We start from the raw sequence: 16,698 nt of genomic DNA, 5'->3' as shown, positions 1-16,698 counted from the left end.
TAGCAGTAACAGTCCTCTGTGTGTATGTGTGTATATGTGCGCACACACGCACACACACACTGGGACTTGAACTCAGGGCCTCAAACTCTTGGTTAGCTTTTTTACTCAAGGCTGACCTACTACCACTTGAGCCTCACCTCTGCTTCATGTTTTTTGGGTAATTGGAGTAAGAGTCTCTTAGATTTGTTTGCCCAGGCTAAGTTTGAACCTTGATCCTCAGCTCTCAGCTGCTTGAGTAGGATTACCCGTGAGAGCTGCCCACGCCTGGCAGCCATCCCCTTCTCTTCCCACACCCAGCCATCCTAGCTGGCCATCCTAGCACACAAGCACAGGGACACAGGGTTTCTCTGTTAAGGAGCCCTGGAGCTGACTTGGGAACACAAAGGCCCTGGCTAGGGTCATTTTTGGTCTGTAGACTGCAGGTGTTCTTAAAATGATCATTTTGCTGGGCTTGAACTTACTAGTGAGGTCTTCTTTTTGTTTTTGTTTTTGGTGATACTGAACTTTGAACACAGAGTCTTGGGCTGGCCAGGAAAGCTGTTTACACTGGAGCCCTATCTCTAGCTGTTTTTGCTTGAACTATTTTTCAGGTATGGTTTGCACTTTGGGTTCTGGCCAGCCTCAGTCTGCGATCCTCCTGCCTGTACTTTCTGTGTAGCTGGGATCACAAGTGGGTACTGCCTCACCTTTCATGTTCTTTCACCTAGGGGCTGGGTAACTTTTCCTGGCTGGCCTTGAACCGTAATTCTCCCATCACTGCCTCCCAGGTATCTGGGATTACAGATGTGGGCCTGTGCTCCCAATCTGTTTTGCTTTTGCTTTTTAAAGCAGTGGTGAGCGAGGGAGCACCTGGGAGTGGGGCTTCTGTGGGCATTTGGACCATGTGTGTGACCCACCCCCTACTCCCCTGTGCAATGGCTTGCGTGGCGCGGTATGTACTTAACAGGCGTGGTGGGGCTGGCGCTTGGTGCCATGCTGCCTTGCTTCCCAGTGGGAGGTGCCAGTGGGCGTCGTGACCAGTGTGCCCATCCTATCACAGCTTGTGCTAGAGACTGTGGGAGCTGTACTCTGGCCCAGGAACCGGGGCACCCGGCTCCTCTGCCCCTCCTCTTTGGCCCCGCCCCTGCCCTTCCAGCCGATCTTCATTCTGTGTGCCTTCACCTTCAGGCCCTGTGGGCGGGAGGAAGGCTCCCAGCTTGTCCCTGGCACTGTGACTTGCCAGGAATGTGGCACCAGTAGAGTGGCACCCCAGCACCCCGGCCCCCCAGAGCTGCGCGGTCCCAGCAGACACCATGGCTGTCTCTCCCGCACTCCTGCTGTTCATGGACAGGTGGGTTCTAGTGCTATGGCTGCTGCCTTACTTCTTGGTTTGATTTCACCTGTTGCCCTTGGTCAGGCAGTTTTTCCCTCTGGTGTGACAAGATCCCTGCTGGGGCCAGGGGTCTCTGGGCTGGTGCTTGTGTATGTGCGTGTCTGGTGTTTACTTCACAGTAAAAGATCTCAGTGTCATTCTCACTTCCTAGTTCCTGGGGAGCTGGTAGGATCTGATCACACAGGACTTGTACTGTGAAGAGCTCAGCTTTGTTTGGCCTCTCTGTGATGGGTGAGGTGGAACCTTTGTTCCAGGGAAAAGACAGAGGCTGACACGTGTCCAGCTCCAGGGGTAGAAACAGATATCACAAACGGGCCTGCCAGGAACTGCTTTTGCTTTTTTTTTTTTTTTTTTTTCCGGTCGGTTATGGGGCTTGAACTCTGGTCCTGGGTGCTGTCCCTCAGCTCTTCAGCTCAAGCAAGGCGCTTGAGCCACAGCACCACTTCCAGTTTTCTGGTGTTTCATTGGAGATAAGAGTCTCACAGAGTGTCCTGCCTGGGCTGGCTCTGAACTGCCATCCTCAGATCTCAGCCTCCTGAGCAGCTAGAGTGACAGGCGTGAGCCACTGGTGCCTGGCCTGCTCTTGGTTTTGCCATCTCTGTCCCAGATAGATGCTAGGCTCGGTGACTTCTTCCTGGGCTATGCGTGCCTTTCTCCTAGGGTTGTTGGGAGGAGGCTGTCGACTGATGAGTAGTGCTTGGTGCAGTCAGGCCTGGCAGGTGACCTGTAGCTAGGATTTAGAAGATGGTCCAGAAGTTACCTCATGGTCTGTTCAGGTTGTGTCTGATCAAGTTGCAAACATTGCTGTACACGAGACTAAAGAGGAAAAGAGCAAGAAACTCCAAGTAATTATGATTCGGGGCTCAGGTGTGTGGTGTCCTGAGGCCGAGGGCTCTGAGGTTCATTCTTAGACTCACAGGATTGCTGAGAAACCCCTGAGGAGTGTGTGGCTGGCGGAACCTGCCACAGCACGTTCCCTGTGGCTTACCCACCAGCTCTGCCAGCAGCTCTGCATCTCACGGGGCACAGCTGTTCTCCAGTTGCAGGGGATTCCTTGGAAAAGCTTTGGTTGCACACATTTGAGTGCTGGATGTGTGCCAAGGCCTGCTGTAGGCACTGCGTCCTCTGCAGTAAGTGGCGGGAGCAGGGCGTGACCTCCGGAGCCTGGCACCCTGGCAAAGGCGGCCTCTGAGGCACAGGAGACATTGTACCCTGCCTTCGGTGAGCGCCTGTAGAGCAGGTGCTGTGTCGCCCTGGTAGCCCAGACCCAGGTGCGGCACTGCTGTGTTTTGTTGTCAGAGAGCATCTCAGTTGTTGGAATCAAGAGGGAAAGGCATTCCTCTCCGGCGGTGACACTGTCCTTGTGTGGCAGGGACTTGGCCTGTGAGCCCTGCTGGCGTCTCGTCCTCTGGACACACAGCCTCTGCTGCCAATGCCCTCACGTGTCCCCGATTTTGTGTTCATAAGCTTTTTTTGTTTCCCCTTAGATTCCCTAAATTCTTTTTTTTTTTTTTTTGGGTCCAGTCATGGGGTCTGAACTCTGGGCCTGGGCGCTGTCCCTCAGCTCTTCATCTCAAGGCTAGTGCTCTACCACTTGAGCCACTTCCGGCTTTTTTCTTTTTGCTTATGTGGTGCTGAGGAATTGAACCCAGGGCCTCAGGCATGCAAGGCAAGCACTCTACCACTGAGCCACCTTCCCAGCCCAGATTCCCTAAATTCTTAAAGTGGCCTCCCTGGCACCCAGATCGGGAGATGTTGGCATCACAGATGCAGCAAAGCATGGAGTGAAGGGCTGTACGGGACAGAGCACCCACTGCACTGCAGCTCGGTGCTGGCTTACTGTCCTGCAGGTTTGGCCCATTGTGATACTTCGATAGGCCAGAAACCCAGGTTTGCATGATTGCTAGATTGAAAAAATGTTTGACAAATAGTTCACACTGTGGCGCTAGAACATGTGGGCTGCTGGCCTGTGGTCTCTGAGCAGCCCCCGCCCAGGGCTGCGCAGCACAGCTGCAGGAGACGTGCGTTAGCCGTAGGGAGAAGTGAGTTCCATGTATAGATACAAGCTTTGTGGGGAAAGTCGCTGGCCCTGGGCTGCTGCTCTGCAGAGGGCACAGCTGGCACAGCCGTAGCCCGTGGTCTGCGAGTGACTCCTCCTCACCCCCGAGCAGCGCCAGTGTGGCTGGTGGTCTTCAGCCAAATGTGTCAGGAGGAGGTGACCCTGTGGCTTTCTTGATGCAGATAGGAGTCTGAGTTGCTGGCATGGGTGTACAGGGAGTGTGGTGGGCTCAGGAGTTCCCCCTAGGAAGGCCCATTCTGCCTCACCCCTCGATTTGCTGGAAGCAGAGGATGCAGGAATGTGGGTAGCAAGCTCTCCCAGCAGGGGTCTTTGCTGCCTTTTTGCCCCTCCCCCCCATGTCCCCTCTGCTGCCGGCCCGGCTGTTCCTCAGGAGTTGGAGACAGCAGGAGCGGGCCGCAGCTATCCATGCTGCTGCATGTGCCCCCTTGAGGGTGAAGGCCAGCCGTTCTGCATTCATACCAGGAAGAAATGGAGGCGCCCATGGGCCGCGTCCACTGCAGCACACTCCTTTGCGTGCTGGCCTTGCCTGGAATGCGTCTCAGGGGGCAGCCTAGGGAATGTGCCACCTTACCAGGCTGTCACCTGGGAGCTGAGGGTACTGTCTGGAGCAGGAACTCTGTCCTGGAGCAGTGCCCGTGGGGTCAACATGCACTAGGTCAGGTAATTGCTATCTAGGTCAGTATGTGTTTGAACAAGTGAAGGTGGAACTTGCCAGCCTACTATGGCACCTGTTTGCTGCATGAAGGTCCGGGGTGGCGGCCCCTGAAGCTGGGTCCTCTTGCTGGCACCTGCTCTAGGCTGGCGGTAGAAGTAGAGCAGCTCTCGGCGTCGCTGTGCTCCTCGGAGGAGGGCGTGTTGCTGAGGTTGGGTCATGCAAAGTCAGGGGGTGCTGGCTGCTTTGCAGGTCTGGTTTGATTGCCTCTTGCTGGGCTGGGCCAGTGCTCCTGTGGTTAGTAAGCCACGCTGCCCCCTGCAAGGGTGAGCTGGCCCCGTGGCTGGGCCGGCTTCTGCTGCTGGGCTCTGAGCTCCCCAGGGCAGGTCATGCTGACTGACCTCTGTGCATCCCGCAGCAGGGCTGTGCCGCCCTGTGTGTGGACTCTCAGTGAGCACTGGGCCTGTGCGCCCTGCCAGCCGCTTCTCCAGCTTTGTGCGGGTGGCTGTCTCCTCACTCTCTGTCCCTGGAGAACCCTGTTCCAGTGGCTCTAGGAGGCAGTTGAAGGCAAGGGCACTAACAACCGGCCCCGCCTCCTCATGGACACACACCGATGTGGGGCATTTTCTTCACATTTGTGGGGAGCTGCTCCTAACCCTCAGGCTCCCTTCCTCTCAAGGCTGGAGAGAATCTTCTGGTCTTTAAGGCATCACCCCCCCCCATCCCTCCCACCCCCCCCCCCCCCCCCCCCCCCCCCCCCGCTCAGCAGGCAGATAGCTGCTAGGCTTCCTGGGGCTCACCCGTGTGTTTCATGATCTGGGTCCTAGACACCGTGGATGTGTCCGCAGTGTGGACGGCACTGGGTTGGTGTGCGGGTAGCAGGCCTGCGCACTGCGTTCCTCTCATCGTCAAACCGAATCGGGATGGAAGCAGCACTGAGGCCGTGGCTCTGAGGGTGGGGCAGGGTGAGGGTCTTGGCACTCCTGGGCCTGCTTGCTCTTTGGTCCTGTGTGCTGTAAAGGCTGGGGTTCTGCTGCTCTGTGCGTTCAGCTTGGGGCAAGGCTCAGCCTCTAGGAAGCACGCGGTGATGGGTAGTGCACCCCTGAGGCCGTACCCCACGTTCTGAGTGACCCTCCGGGGCCAGCTCTCCACTGTCCCTTCTCTGTAACCTGCTTAGGCTCCAGCGAGGCGGCAGCTTTGGTCTCTGGTGTTCCCTGAGCGCCATTTGTACCTGAGCTGTGGCTCAGGTGGTGCAGTTGGTGCCTGGCAGAGTCCCAGAGCTTGACAGAGTCCCAGCACGAGGCAGATGTGAAACTGTACATTGAGGGGACAGCCGGAGAAAGGGTGGAGCTGCACCCAGGCCAGCAGGCGTGCGTCACAGACGGGAGAGGTTGGGCGCCAGCCTGGGGAGAGGCCAGAGGTTTTTACAAACCATGACTGCCCCCCCCCCCCCCCCGCCACTCTTCTTTTTGTCATTGGATGTGGCTGAGCCCCTCAGGAAGTGTGGCAGCTGGGAGGCCAGGTGTCGCGGCACCCCTACATGGTCCCAGCCTGCACAGGAGCTTCTGGCCAAGGCTGATGCCCTTTTGGAGAGAGGCAGATGCCTAGAGGACAGAGTAAACATGGCCCTTCAGCCTTCCTGCCCCTGGCTGCCCACCGCCTCCGTGGAGCAGGAGATAAATGGCATCTGGGGAGAAGAAGGTAGTGAAGACGAGCCTGTGGCAGCAGCCTGTGAGCTCTCCGTGTGCGTGTGGTGGGCTTTGTGGCCCTGAGTCCACGGTGGCCCCCACAACCCTCTGTGGACAGTTTGGCCTAAGCCTGTGTGGGCTCTGCTTGGTGGGCTGCCCAGGCAGACTGGCCTGAGGCTCTGAGTCCTTGGCACTGTCTTAAGTCAGTCACTGTCTCTGCCAAGAGCAAGTGCTCCTCCTCCTATGATGGAGGAAGAGGTGCAAAGCAAAGGGGTCTCACACGCGGGCCCCTTCTTTCCCAGGGCTCTTGCCCCGTCCAGAGGCCGCTGCAATTGAGCTCTGAGTGCTGGCAAGCCTCGGTGTCTCCTTAGTCTTCACCCTGGGTGTCCGACCGGGTGTGTGTGTTAGTCATGTTCTTGCCACTGTGACAAGATGGTGTCCCCTAAGTTTCTCCAGGGTAAAGTAAGCTGACTTTGCAAGTCACCATTTTTAGGAGTTATTTTTAAGCTGTGTTAAAAATAAAAGGCCTCTTCCATCCAGCTTCTAACTGTGCTGGCATGACAGTAGTATGTTACCAGTGCCTGCCTCTCAAAGCTTTTCCTCCTCCACTAGTTATGTTTGCTTATTTATCTCTCCTGTGCCCAAAGATTTCTGTTTTATTTGATGAGTTTTTTACTGCACCATTCTCTTTTTTTATTTTTTATTTTGTCATTTGGGGCTTGAACTTGGCCTGATTGCTGTCCCTGAGCTCAAGGCTAACACTCTCCCCCTTTGAGCCACAGTGCCACTCCTAGTTTTCTGGTGGTTATTTGGAGATAAGAGTCTGTTAGTCCAATAAGCTCCTTTCCTATAGTTTAGCTTATTAGACTAACAGAGTCCCACCAACTTTCTTGCCTTGGCTGGCTTTGAGCTGCAATTCTTGGATCTCAGCCTCCTGAGTAGCCACGATTACAGGCTTGAGCCACCCGTGCCAGTTTTCATTATTTTGATGATTAAATTGCTCCAGATTTGGCAGTGGGACCTCCGCAGCGGACAAGCCTTTGTCTTCCTGGAGCACTTTCTTTTGTCCAGGGAGGTGCTTCATGTTCATTGGGAGCTTCTGGAGACTCCTAGAGACTATTTGTTTAAAAAGATTGCACCTACAGGCTGGGAAGATGGCTCAGTGGTAGAAAGCTGAGGGACAGTGCCCAGGCCCAGAGTTCAGGCCCCATCACACAGACACAGACACAGACACAGACACACACAGACACAGACACACACAGACACACACAGACACACACACACACACACACACACACACACACACACACACACACACACACACACACTGATTGCGCCTGTAGTTGAAATTGCATCTCCATATTGCTTATTCCTACTGCCAGTTGGACTTTTTGTTTCCATGTTGTCAGAAAAGAAGACGCAGTAACCACCACCTCACCATCTCATTTGCCTTGTAGAGGGTCTGATGGTGAACACTGTGAACCTGAGACCTCAATTTGTATCACAACTTTGTGGGTCACGGAAACACAGGAAACTGTCACAGCATCATACAACTTGTTAAATGGTTGAGCCAGAGTGCAGTTTGATTTGGCTATAGCTTTTTCTCATACACTAACACATTTCCTTATTCTAAATTATGGAATTTTTACATGTAACCATTGAATAACAAGAAGTTTATTTCTAGTTCTCTTGCTGCTTAATTCTCTCTCTGTGAAAGTCAGGTCTGAAGAATTCAAGTAGGTGACTCACCGTGTCCTACCTCAGAAAGGAAGGTTGCTTGTTTTTTTTTTAATCAGTGACTTAGCTGTCCTGCTGTTTCTCTAAGCACCCAGAAGCTCCCTAACCCTTTTATTTTCTTCCTATAGGAATTTGCTTGCTAGAAAACACAATGCAAGATTTGACAGACAAAGAGACTTGGGATGGAAGTTATTTGGAAAAGTTCCACTCCGAGAGAATGCTCAGAAAGATTCAAAGAGAATACAAAAGGTATACTGGGCTGGGAACCAGCGTCCCGCTGGTGTGTGGGGTCAGCATTTGTGGTGGACCGTGTGGAGGTGACCTTTGCCGAGGCTTGGAGTGGGGAACCTCTTTGTATTCCTTGTGTGTCTCATTCCTAAAACTCAGGTCTGGACAGAATGTGAGTGAATTTAGCCCTTTTCATTCTGACAGCTTGATATATATATATATATATATATATATATATATATATATATATATATATATATGTATGTATGTATGTATGTATGTATGTATGTATGTATGTATATGAAAGATGGGTTGTCAAAGCTGAGCTTTAAGTATTTGTAACTTCATTAACTAATCAGTGTTTCCAATGACACTTGGAAATGTGTTCATCGCCAAATTTTTATTATGTTTGATATTAAAGTATTCCTACGGATGTCTTAGCTTTCCCTTCGTGTTGCTCTGGGACAGGCAGGCCAGGCCAGGCTGGCTTTCTCCAGCCTCCGCAGACCCTTTCCCTTGCGCACTCTTAGGTTGTGTCTGCTTGGGGGCTGGGGCTTAGGACGAAGCCAGGCCACAGCAGCATCACCACTACCAGCCTGGCTCCCTGTGTGGGGATGACAGCGGAGAGGAGGGTGCTGCCAGATGCTGTGTTCTCTGTGCGTGGGCAGTCCTGTGCCGCCTCCTAGGACCCGAACCTACTACCCTAGCATCTTGGGAGCCCGTTGTTGGCTCCCAACTGCTTCCTTTGTAGCCTCAGGGTTCTCTTCCCTGGCAGTCATTCAGTAAACAGCCTTTGGTACCAACCAAATGCTAGGCCTCAGCACCGCCCCGGCTGAGAGGAAGAGCAGAGCCTGTGCTCAGGAGCAGTACTCCAGACCCATCTGTGCACAGGCCCTCAGGGCACAGGCCCTCAGGGAGGCAGTGGGAAGGAGGCGTGGCCTTCTCTTTGAGGCCACACTGGCACTTGATGTCCATGCGGGGATCTGGTACCATGTGATTTCTGGGCACTGGCTTTACGAGATAGAGTGTTTGTATTTCTAGTCTATTTAAAACTCCAGCAACCCCAGGAAGAAGAGAGGATTGTTGTTATCTTCACACACTGCCCCTGACTCCAGCAGCTAGGGAGTGGCAGAGGAAGACCCAGACTCTTGGGCTCTGGGGCCTCACTGTGGGCTGGGAAGGTATTGGGCACTGTGAGTGAGGGTGAGGAGCAGCAGGAAGAAGCTGTCGACAGGGCCTATGGGTGTACTGCCGTCAGCGCTGACGTGCAGCTGGCTGTCCTTCGCTGAGGATAGTGAGTTTTCTCTGAGTCCCCCAGAGAGGAAGTGGGGTCTGGCCCTGCGGAGCTTACTGTGGGTGCAGAGTGAGCCCTCGCGAGAAGCCCCGAGGGGCCGAGGACCTGCTGGATGTGCATGCTGGGGGGGGGGGGGAGAGGGGGAGGAGGAGGGCAGACAGGCTCCCCACAGCGCCATTTCCATCCCTAAGCAAATTTAATTTGTCTACAATTCCCTGGAATTGTTGACTCACTACGCAAATCAGTGTGGGAATACATTTTAGTAGATTGTTGCTTTTGGATTTAAATCATTGTACAGACTTATTAACCAAGCAAACTGTCGTAGACTTTTTAAAGGAGCTGTATTTTAAGAAGCAACAACTACACTAAGCAATGATAAAGACCGCAACAGTACCTGTACTGGTCACACGATCCGGCCTGCAGCCCATGTGCCTCTGTTTGTGCCTCTGGCCCTCTCCTCTCTCCGGTCCTGCTCCGCGTTGACAAAGCCTGAGAGGGATTTAGGGTCAGGCCTGCGCTGAGGGGGACGCTTTGGGTACCAGGCCTGCGGCGGCTGTGCCCCTGCCCTCCGCTCCCACAGCTCCTGCTTTGCGTCTACACTTGTGGTCGGAGAAGGTGATGGAGCTCCAGTAGGAGCTAAAGCATAAAGCCTTCAGGAAATGCTTCATTCCTTTTCCTTCTTGCCATAATAATAATAATAATAATAATAATAAGGCTGGGAAGGTGGCTCAGTGGTAGAGCGCTTGCCTTGCATGCGTAAGGCCCTGGATTCGATTCCTCAGCAACACATAAGCAAAAAGAAAAAAGCCAGAAGTGGCGCTGTGGCTCAAGTGGTAGAGCGCTAGCCTGGAGCTGAAGAGCTGAGGGACAGCGCCCAGGCCCAGAGTTCAGGCCCCACGACTGGACCAAAAAAAAAAAAGTTATTATTATTATTATAACACGTGGTGCTTTTGAGAATATAGACTTATGGTTGGTTGCCAGTAGTTCCTGTCTATAATCCTAGCTACTCAGGAGGGTGAGATCTGAGAATTGTGGTTTGAAGACAGCCTGAACAAATAAATCTAAGAGACTTTTATCTTCAGTAATTAGCAAAAAGCTAAGTGGTATGGCTCAAGTAGTAGAGCACCACCTTGAGTGGAAAAGCCAAACAAGAGCAAGAAATCTTGAGTTCAAGCCCCAGAACCAGAAAAAAAACAAAAACAAAAAAGAAAACAGACTTTGGAGTCTGGCTGTGTGATTTTAGGTGTTACTTAACCTCTCTGAGCCTCATTCTCTATTGTTCAGAGCAGTGGCATGGATTTCCAGGATGGAACACTCAAGTGAGTCAGTACGTGGTGTGTGTGCGCGGAATCTAGTGAGGTAGCCAGGGCTGTAGGAGTGTTGTGCTCTCTTGTCCCCTCCCGTGACGAGCCAGCTCTCAGCTACGGGAAACAGACACCAGGTGGGAGGACAGGGCTGAGGCCGTCTGCAGACCCCGTCAGCCTGTTCGCAGACCCTGTGCCGCGCTGGGCCAGGGCTCTGGCTGGCACCATGTCACAGAAGCAGCCAGGCCGTGTGTCCCCAGAGCCTGTGGTGAGCTAGGGGATGGGTGAGCACATAGCCGACAGCTCTGGGCTTTTCAGCCTCGCTCATTTCTCCAGATAGCCTGGGGCCAGTTGTTTCTTCTCTGTTTCCTTCTGATAAATGGATAATACCCACTCTCTGGACTGCCCCACCCCCACTCCCCCCCCCAGCCCCTGGCCCGGAAGGGAGAGACTATATGGTATGTGTTTACGTAGGGTCTGGTACAACTTGTGGTTCAGAGATCGTGAAGGAGTGGCCGTGGTGAGTCTAGTTAAGAAGTAGGTTCAGTGGTGACTCCATGGCCCTGGGTGTCTGCCTTGCGCCACCTGGACCACGCTCTTATCTTGGGCCTCTACAGTTCAGTTTTGGGGAAAATGTTGCAATGTTACTTTGTTATCTTTTCACATTTCTTAAAATGTTTTTAAATTAAGTCATGTTTTCTGTCGGCTTATTTTATAATTCATGGAGAGTTTCTTTGCAGGGGAATAGCAGTGGCCAAAGGTAAAAGCATCACACAAATGCTCTGTGTGTGTGTGTGTGTGTGTGTGTGCGCGCACGCGTGTGCTGGTACTGGGGCTTGTAATCAGGGCCTGAACACTATCCCCTAGCTTCTTTCTTTCTTTCTTGTCAGTCCTGGGGCCTGAACTCTGGGCCTGGGCGCTGTCCCTCAGCTCTTCAGCTCAAGGTGAGCATTCTACCACTTAAGCCACAGCACCACTTCTGGTTTTCTGAGTGGTTTACTGGAGATAGGAGTCTCATGGAGTTTCTTGCCCCGGCTGGCTTTGAACTATGATTCTCAGATCTCAGTCTCCTGAGTAGCTAGGATTACAGGCATGAGCTACCAATGCCCGACTTGTCCCCTAGCTTTTACATAAGACTGTTGCTCTGTCACTTGAGCCACAACTCCACCTTTGGCTGTTTGGTGGTTAATCGGAGATAAGACTCACCGATTTTCCAACCTAGACTGGCTTTGGACCACGATCCTCAGATCTCAGCCTCCTGAGTAGTTAGGATGACAGGCGTGGTCACCAGCGCCTGGCCTAAAGCTGTGGTTCTTGAAGCAGGTTGCCAGATGGACATATCTTTTATCACTTAGCATTTGTGAGAAATGCAAGTCCTTGGCTCTGACACCAACACACTGAAACAAACCCAGACGCTGGGATCCAAAGCCATAGTGTAATGGCTCTGCAGTCATTCCTAGTACATGCTCAGCTTTAGGAGCCATTAATGTGCAAGGGGGGAGAGTGGGACATTACAGGAGAAAATAGTCCTCTCGGCTCCCACAGGCTGTGAAGGGTCCATAGCACGCCGGCATGCAAGCTTCAGTCCCTGATGGTGGCCTGGAGACGATCTGGAGGATGGGGGGGCTATATGGGAAGAGTGTGGCCTCAGGCCTCCGCACATGCGTTTTCATGGGCCAAGGCTCAGCTGGGCCGTGCTGCCCTCTTGGAGTCAGTCCTTTGCCCTGTGTGCAGAGAGGACCTTCTTCCTTGGGCCTCTTGGCCCTTTCATTTGCTCTACAGCTGTTCAGTATCTCCATTCTGGAATTACAATGAAAGGCCATGGATCAAGGATTAACACGTGTGTCGTTGCGGTGATAAATGCTGTGGAGGAGAGGGGGAGTTTTGACACCACTGAGCACTGTTCTCCGAAGTCAGGTTTTTCATGTGGCTGCCAGTCGCCCGCGCAGAGGGTCAGCTTGTCCCGGCCCTGGTCTTTGGGCGCCTTTCTGCAGCACGGTGTCAGCTGCTCACTCCTGCCTCTCCTGGCCTCCTCCTCTCTGCTTCCCACTCCTTTTGCCCTGTCCTTCACCTCCACCCTGTAAGTTTCTAGAGGCTGTGCTCAGGCATGCCTGTACCATGCCACGCCCTTGGCTATCCCAGCCAGACCCGCGTCTTCAGAGACCGGTCCTCCACTAGTCACCCCCCCCCCCTTGTCTCAGGTTGGGACCCGTGTGAACTCATCGGCCTGAGAGGCCTTTAGACCGTGAAGCTGTTGAGCAGATGTCAAAGGCTCAGGGTTGAAAACAGAGAAGTGTTTTCATGCATTTGTGAGTCTTTTAGACGTAGTTCTGTATCCACAGGCTTGACGGTCAGGAAGCGAGGTAAAGAGAACATTTAGGCCCTGGCCGGACTCTGGGGCAGCTGCTGATGGCGGCAATGATAGCTGCAGGGAGGGACAGGCTTGTCATCCAGTGTCTTGGATAAAAGGGTCACGTGAGCCACGTTGAGTCCGTGGCCTGCTCTGGGTGGATCTGTGTCACTGGGAATGTCTTTGATGGCCTTCTGGAATTTCAAGACAATCTTAGATCTTGAAGAGCCCCGGAAATTCAGGGGCTCTCAAAGGGACATTCACGGCCCTCACTCTGCATTCTGAGAAGTCTGGGCTACTCAGAAAGTCACAACACATCACGCATGGCAGAAAGGTAGATCAGGTGCTCAGTGGTATAACTCGTCGTAGGCCTTAGGCATAGTATACTCCTTGAACAAGAGAGAAAGTACCTTTGTTTTCATGGACCCCCTATGTCTTTGAAATGTGGATTTAGACAAACTTACAGAAATAAACGAGCAGTTCCAGTTCCTCAGTACATCCCAACCTGCCTCCAGTGAACGCGGCCTCAGGGCCTGAGTGGAGTGCCCAGAGCCGCTTCTTGAGGGGCTGGTGGCGGGGGCTGGGGAGGACAAGGATTGACATGCTGCTGAATTATGCTGAGCTTACTGACAACCCAGCCTGAGTGTAGGCAGCCCAAGGCTGGCGACAGGGATGGCCAGGAACGGCTCTGTAGGCCGGTCTGAGCAGTGGGTCCCGCAGCAGAGGCAGAAGCTTAGCTCTGCAGGCTGGGCGGTAGGCAGCATGGCGGCAGCAGCAGGCGGGCAGGAACTAACGCTGAGGGACAGCACGCTAGTGAGAAGAGCTGCCTAGGTGGGCGCACCTCTGCGTGTTGTCTCGTTCTCACCTGGCTCTGATGTGACTAAGCGGGAAGGGGAAGACTCGGGGAACCAGAACGCACAGAGAAGACTGTAAAGAGAAGTTCAGGAAAATGCCCCTTTAAGGTTGTTACTGAGCTCCCGTATTTCCTGTAATGCCGTCAGCAAGTGGATTCTACCTTAAGTAGCAACATGGATGCCAGAGCTGAGCTTTGGGGTAGACCGTGCAGATCCTAACGGGCCACTGGGTGGCGTGCCTGCGCACATGGTGTGCATGCTCAGCCTACCAGAGACTGCAGAGTACTTGATTTTTTCAGCTCACAGAAGACTGGTTGGAACTTGTCAGGAATCCAAGTGGATTACTTGCTTCAAAGACAACTATGTCAGTGCTCAGACCTAGATCAGAGTCTCATAACACAGTGTCCAAAATTTCTAGAAATTTTCTATGAACTAGGATTGTCTTGGCAACCATCAAATACCAATCTAAAGATTACTTAGATGTTGGCAGTATCTAATACTTTAAAAGCAGCTGTTATTTTTAAAAAATGTTCCCACAAATAAGGGAAAACTCGCTTGAGTTGGGAAGATAAAGCTGGCTCATGCAGAAAAGTCTGAGAGTCTCCATTTCCAATTAACCAGCAAAGTTCTGGACTGTTGGTATGACTCAAGTGGTGGAGTACCAGCCATGAGCAAGTAAGTTGAGCAGGAGTACGTGAGGCCCTGAATTCAAGCCATGGGAATTCAAGCAGAGGGGATTGGAAAGATAGAAAATACTAACCAACAGAAAATACAAGAACTACATGGCTTTGTTTGTTTGTTTGGGTGCAGGAGATCAAGCTTAAGCCCTCACATATGCTTAGAAAATGCTCCAGCACTAAGCAATATTCCAAGCCCCATACATGGAAAGTTTTACATTGAAATCTGAGATAACTGAAATAGCTAACTGGACTGGCCCAGTGGTGGAGTGGGCCTGCTAGAAAAGGAGTGATTGAATTTCAAGAAACATCAGAAACTACCCAATCTGAATGATCACAGAGGAAAAAGAGGAGGACGAAGAGGAGGAGGAAAAGGAGGGCAGGGGCGATACTGAAAAGTCTAGATTTGTATTATTGGAGTCTCAGGGGAAAACGAGAAAGAACGTGATGCCAAAAAATAGTGGACTGACTGATGGCTGAATGAAGGACATCAGCCTACAAATTTAGGAAGTTAAGTAACCTCCAGAGAGACGCGCCAGAAAGTCACAGCCTGACAAATCATAACGAATTTGCTGAAGATAAAGACAAAAACGTCTTATAGGAACCAGAGGAAAATAATGCATTATTCATTGAGGAATAATAATGTGAATGAATTAATTTCTCATCAGAAGCCCACAGAGGCCAATAGGAAGGGAAACGGCATTTTTAGAGTGCTGAAAGAAAAGAGCTTTACACCCAGAATTGTGTATTGGGAATGAAGGTGAACTACAGGTATTCTCGGATGAAGGAAAACTAAGAGCATTTGTTGTCAGCTAACCTGCCACAAAAGATTTGCTAAAGCAAAGCTAGAGAGTCAGCTCTTCTCAGACAAAGGTCCGATGAGCACCAGGAAGGAAGAACGGGAATGTAAGCTTATCTGGACAGACACAGTGGACTATTCTTAGGGAGTTCTTTAATGCTTTTTGGTTGGAAGCCAAAATTAGAATGTTATCTAGGGTTTTAAGCATAAGTAGATAGAAGAAAGGAGACACTAAAATATAAAGGGGAATTGATATGGCCATCAAATTTCTGCATTTGTAAAATATTGATTCCTATAAGGTCATGAACAAGTAAATGCATATGTTACAACTGAATTCCAAATGATGCAAAAAGGTAACTAGCCAGAAACATCATGAGGAAGCTTAACTGAGATTCTAAAGTTCAAAAAAACAAAATGAAATGAGACAAAATGAAACCTCTGGAATTAAAGCAGGAAAGAGGGAATAGAGGAAGAACAGAGAGGTAGCAGTTAAGACGGTAGACCTGAATTAAACATACAATAAATGTAAATCCTCTGGGCATAACAATCATGCATCTTAGTGCCCGACTTTGATGGATTATAACCATATATTGTCTGTAACAAACTCACTTTGAATATAAACTATTAGATACAATGAAAGAGAAGAAGATGCAGTGGGGATATAGTTCCTAAGTAAAGCTTAGAATTTATGAGCTTGTGGCTACAGCTCCCCCAACAGAAAAAAAAGATGGGTCTATTAGCATGAAAAGTTTAAAAAAAAGATTCGAGAGTAAAGAACATCATTATACTCAAGGTATAACCATCCCAAGTGAATGTCTACTAATAATAGAACTGCAGATACACAAAGCAAAGAAACTGTGCTCAGAAGAAGTGGACAAGCCCACATTTACCACGAGAACAGCAGTGCTTCCTTCTAGGTTCAACTAAAAATAGTGGCTGGACAGGATCAGCCAGGACATGGGAGAACTGAGCGCCACTGTCCACCAACCATGTCTTACTGGCCACTACAGAGCCATTCACCTCCAGCACAGACCCTCTCCAGGCTTAGAACAGAAACTAGAATATTTGGAATTAGATTGGAATTAGGTGGAATTAGACTAGAAAGCAATGACAGAAAGATATTAGAAATCTCTCAAGAATCATGGAAAATGAACACATAACAATCTTCTAAATATAGGTCAATAAGGAAGTCACAAGGAAAATTAAAAATATTTTGACATGAACGAAAATGCAACTTATCAAAATGTGTAGGGTGTAGTGTTTGGAAGGCAAATCCATAGTATTTAAATACTCCTATTAGAAAGAAAAAACAGGCACTGATGGTTATTGCCTATAATCCTAACTACTTAGGAGGCAAGATTTGAGACTTGATCTTTAAAACCAATCCCAGCAGACAAACCAAGAGACTCTTATATCCAATTGACTAGCAAAAAGCTGGAAGCAGAAGTATAACTTAAGTGTAGAGTGCCAGCCTCGAGCAGAAAAGCAGAGCAAGAGTGCTGAGTCCTATATTCAAGCTTCAGTACTGGCAAGAAAGAAAGAAGAAAGGCAGGCAGGTAGGCAGGCAAGAAGGAAGGAAGGAAAGAAGGAAAAGAGAATGATCCCACATCAGTTATATAAGTTTTAAGGAACTATAAATGGAGCAAGCAAAAGGAAACAAATG

At 50.8% G+C, this 16,698-nt stretch overlaps 1 protein-coding gene across 1 annotated transcript in view; it reads left to right on the top strand.

Moving 5' to 3' along the window:
• The first annotated feature begins 1,177 nt into the window (after window positions 1-1,177).
• Tbc1d14 (TBC1 domain family member 14) overlaps window positions 1,178-16,698 on the top strand; it is a 54,470-nt gene continuing 38,949 nt past the window's right edge. The window contains exons 1-2 of the mRNA XM_042670267.1: window positions 1,178-1,330; window positions 7,658-7,778. Of these exons, the coding sequence (XP_042526201.1) occupies window positions 1,293-1,330; window positions 7,658-7,778 (159 nt within the window). The 5' untranslated portion in view covers window positions 1,178-1,292. The remainder of the gene's footprint in view (window positions 1,331-7,657; window positions 7,779-16,698) is intronic.

This window comes from Dipodomys spectabilis, unplaced genomic scaffold (genome assembly GCF_019054845.1).
Source record: "Dipodomys spectabilis isolate Male_0828 unplaced genomic scaffold, ASM1905484v1 ptg000532l, whole genome shotgun sequence".
NCBI lineage: Eukaryota > Metazoa > Chordata > Mammalia > Rodentia > Heteromyidae > Dipodomys > Dipodomys spectabilis.
The sequence above is the reverse complement of the archived record's forward strand: the minus strand, read 5'-3'. Positions and strand labels throughout refer to the sequence as shown.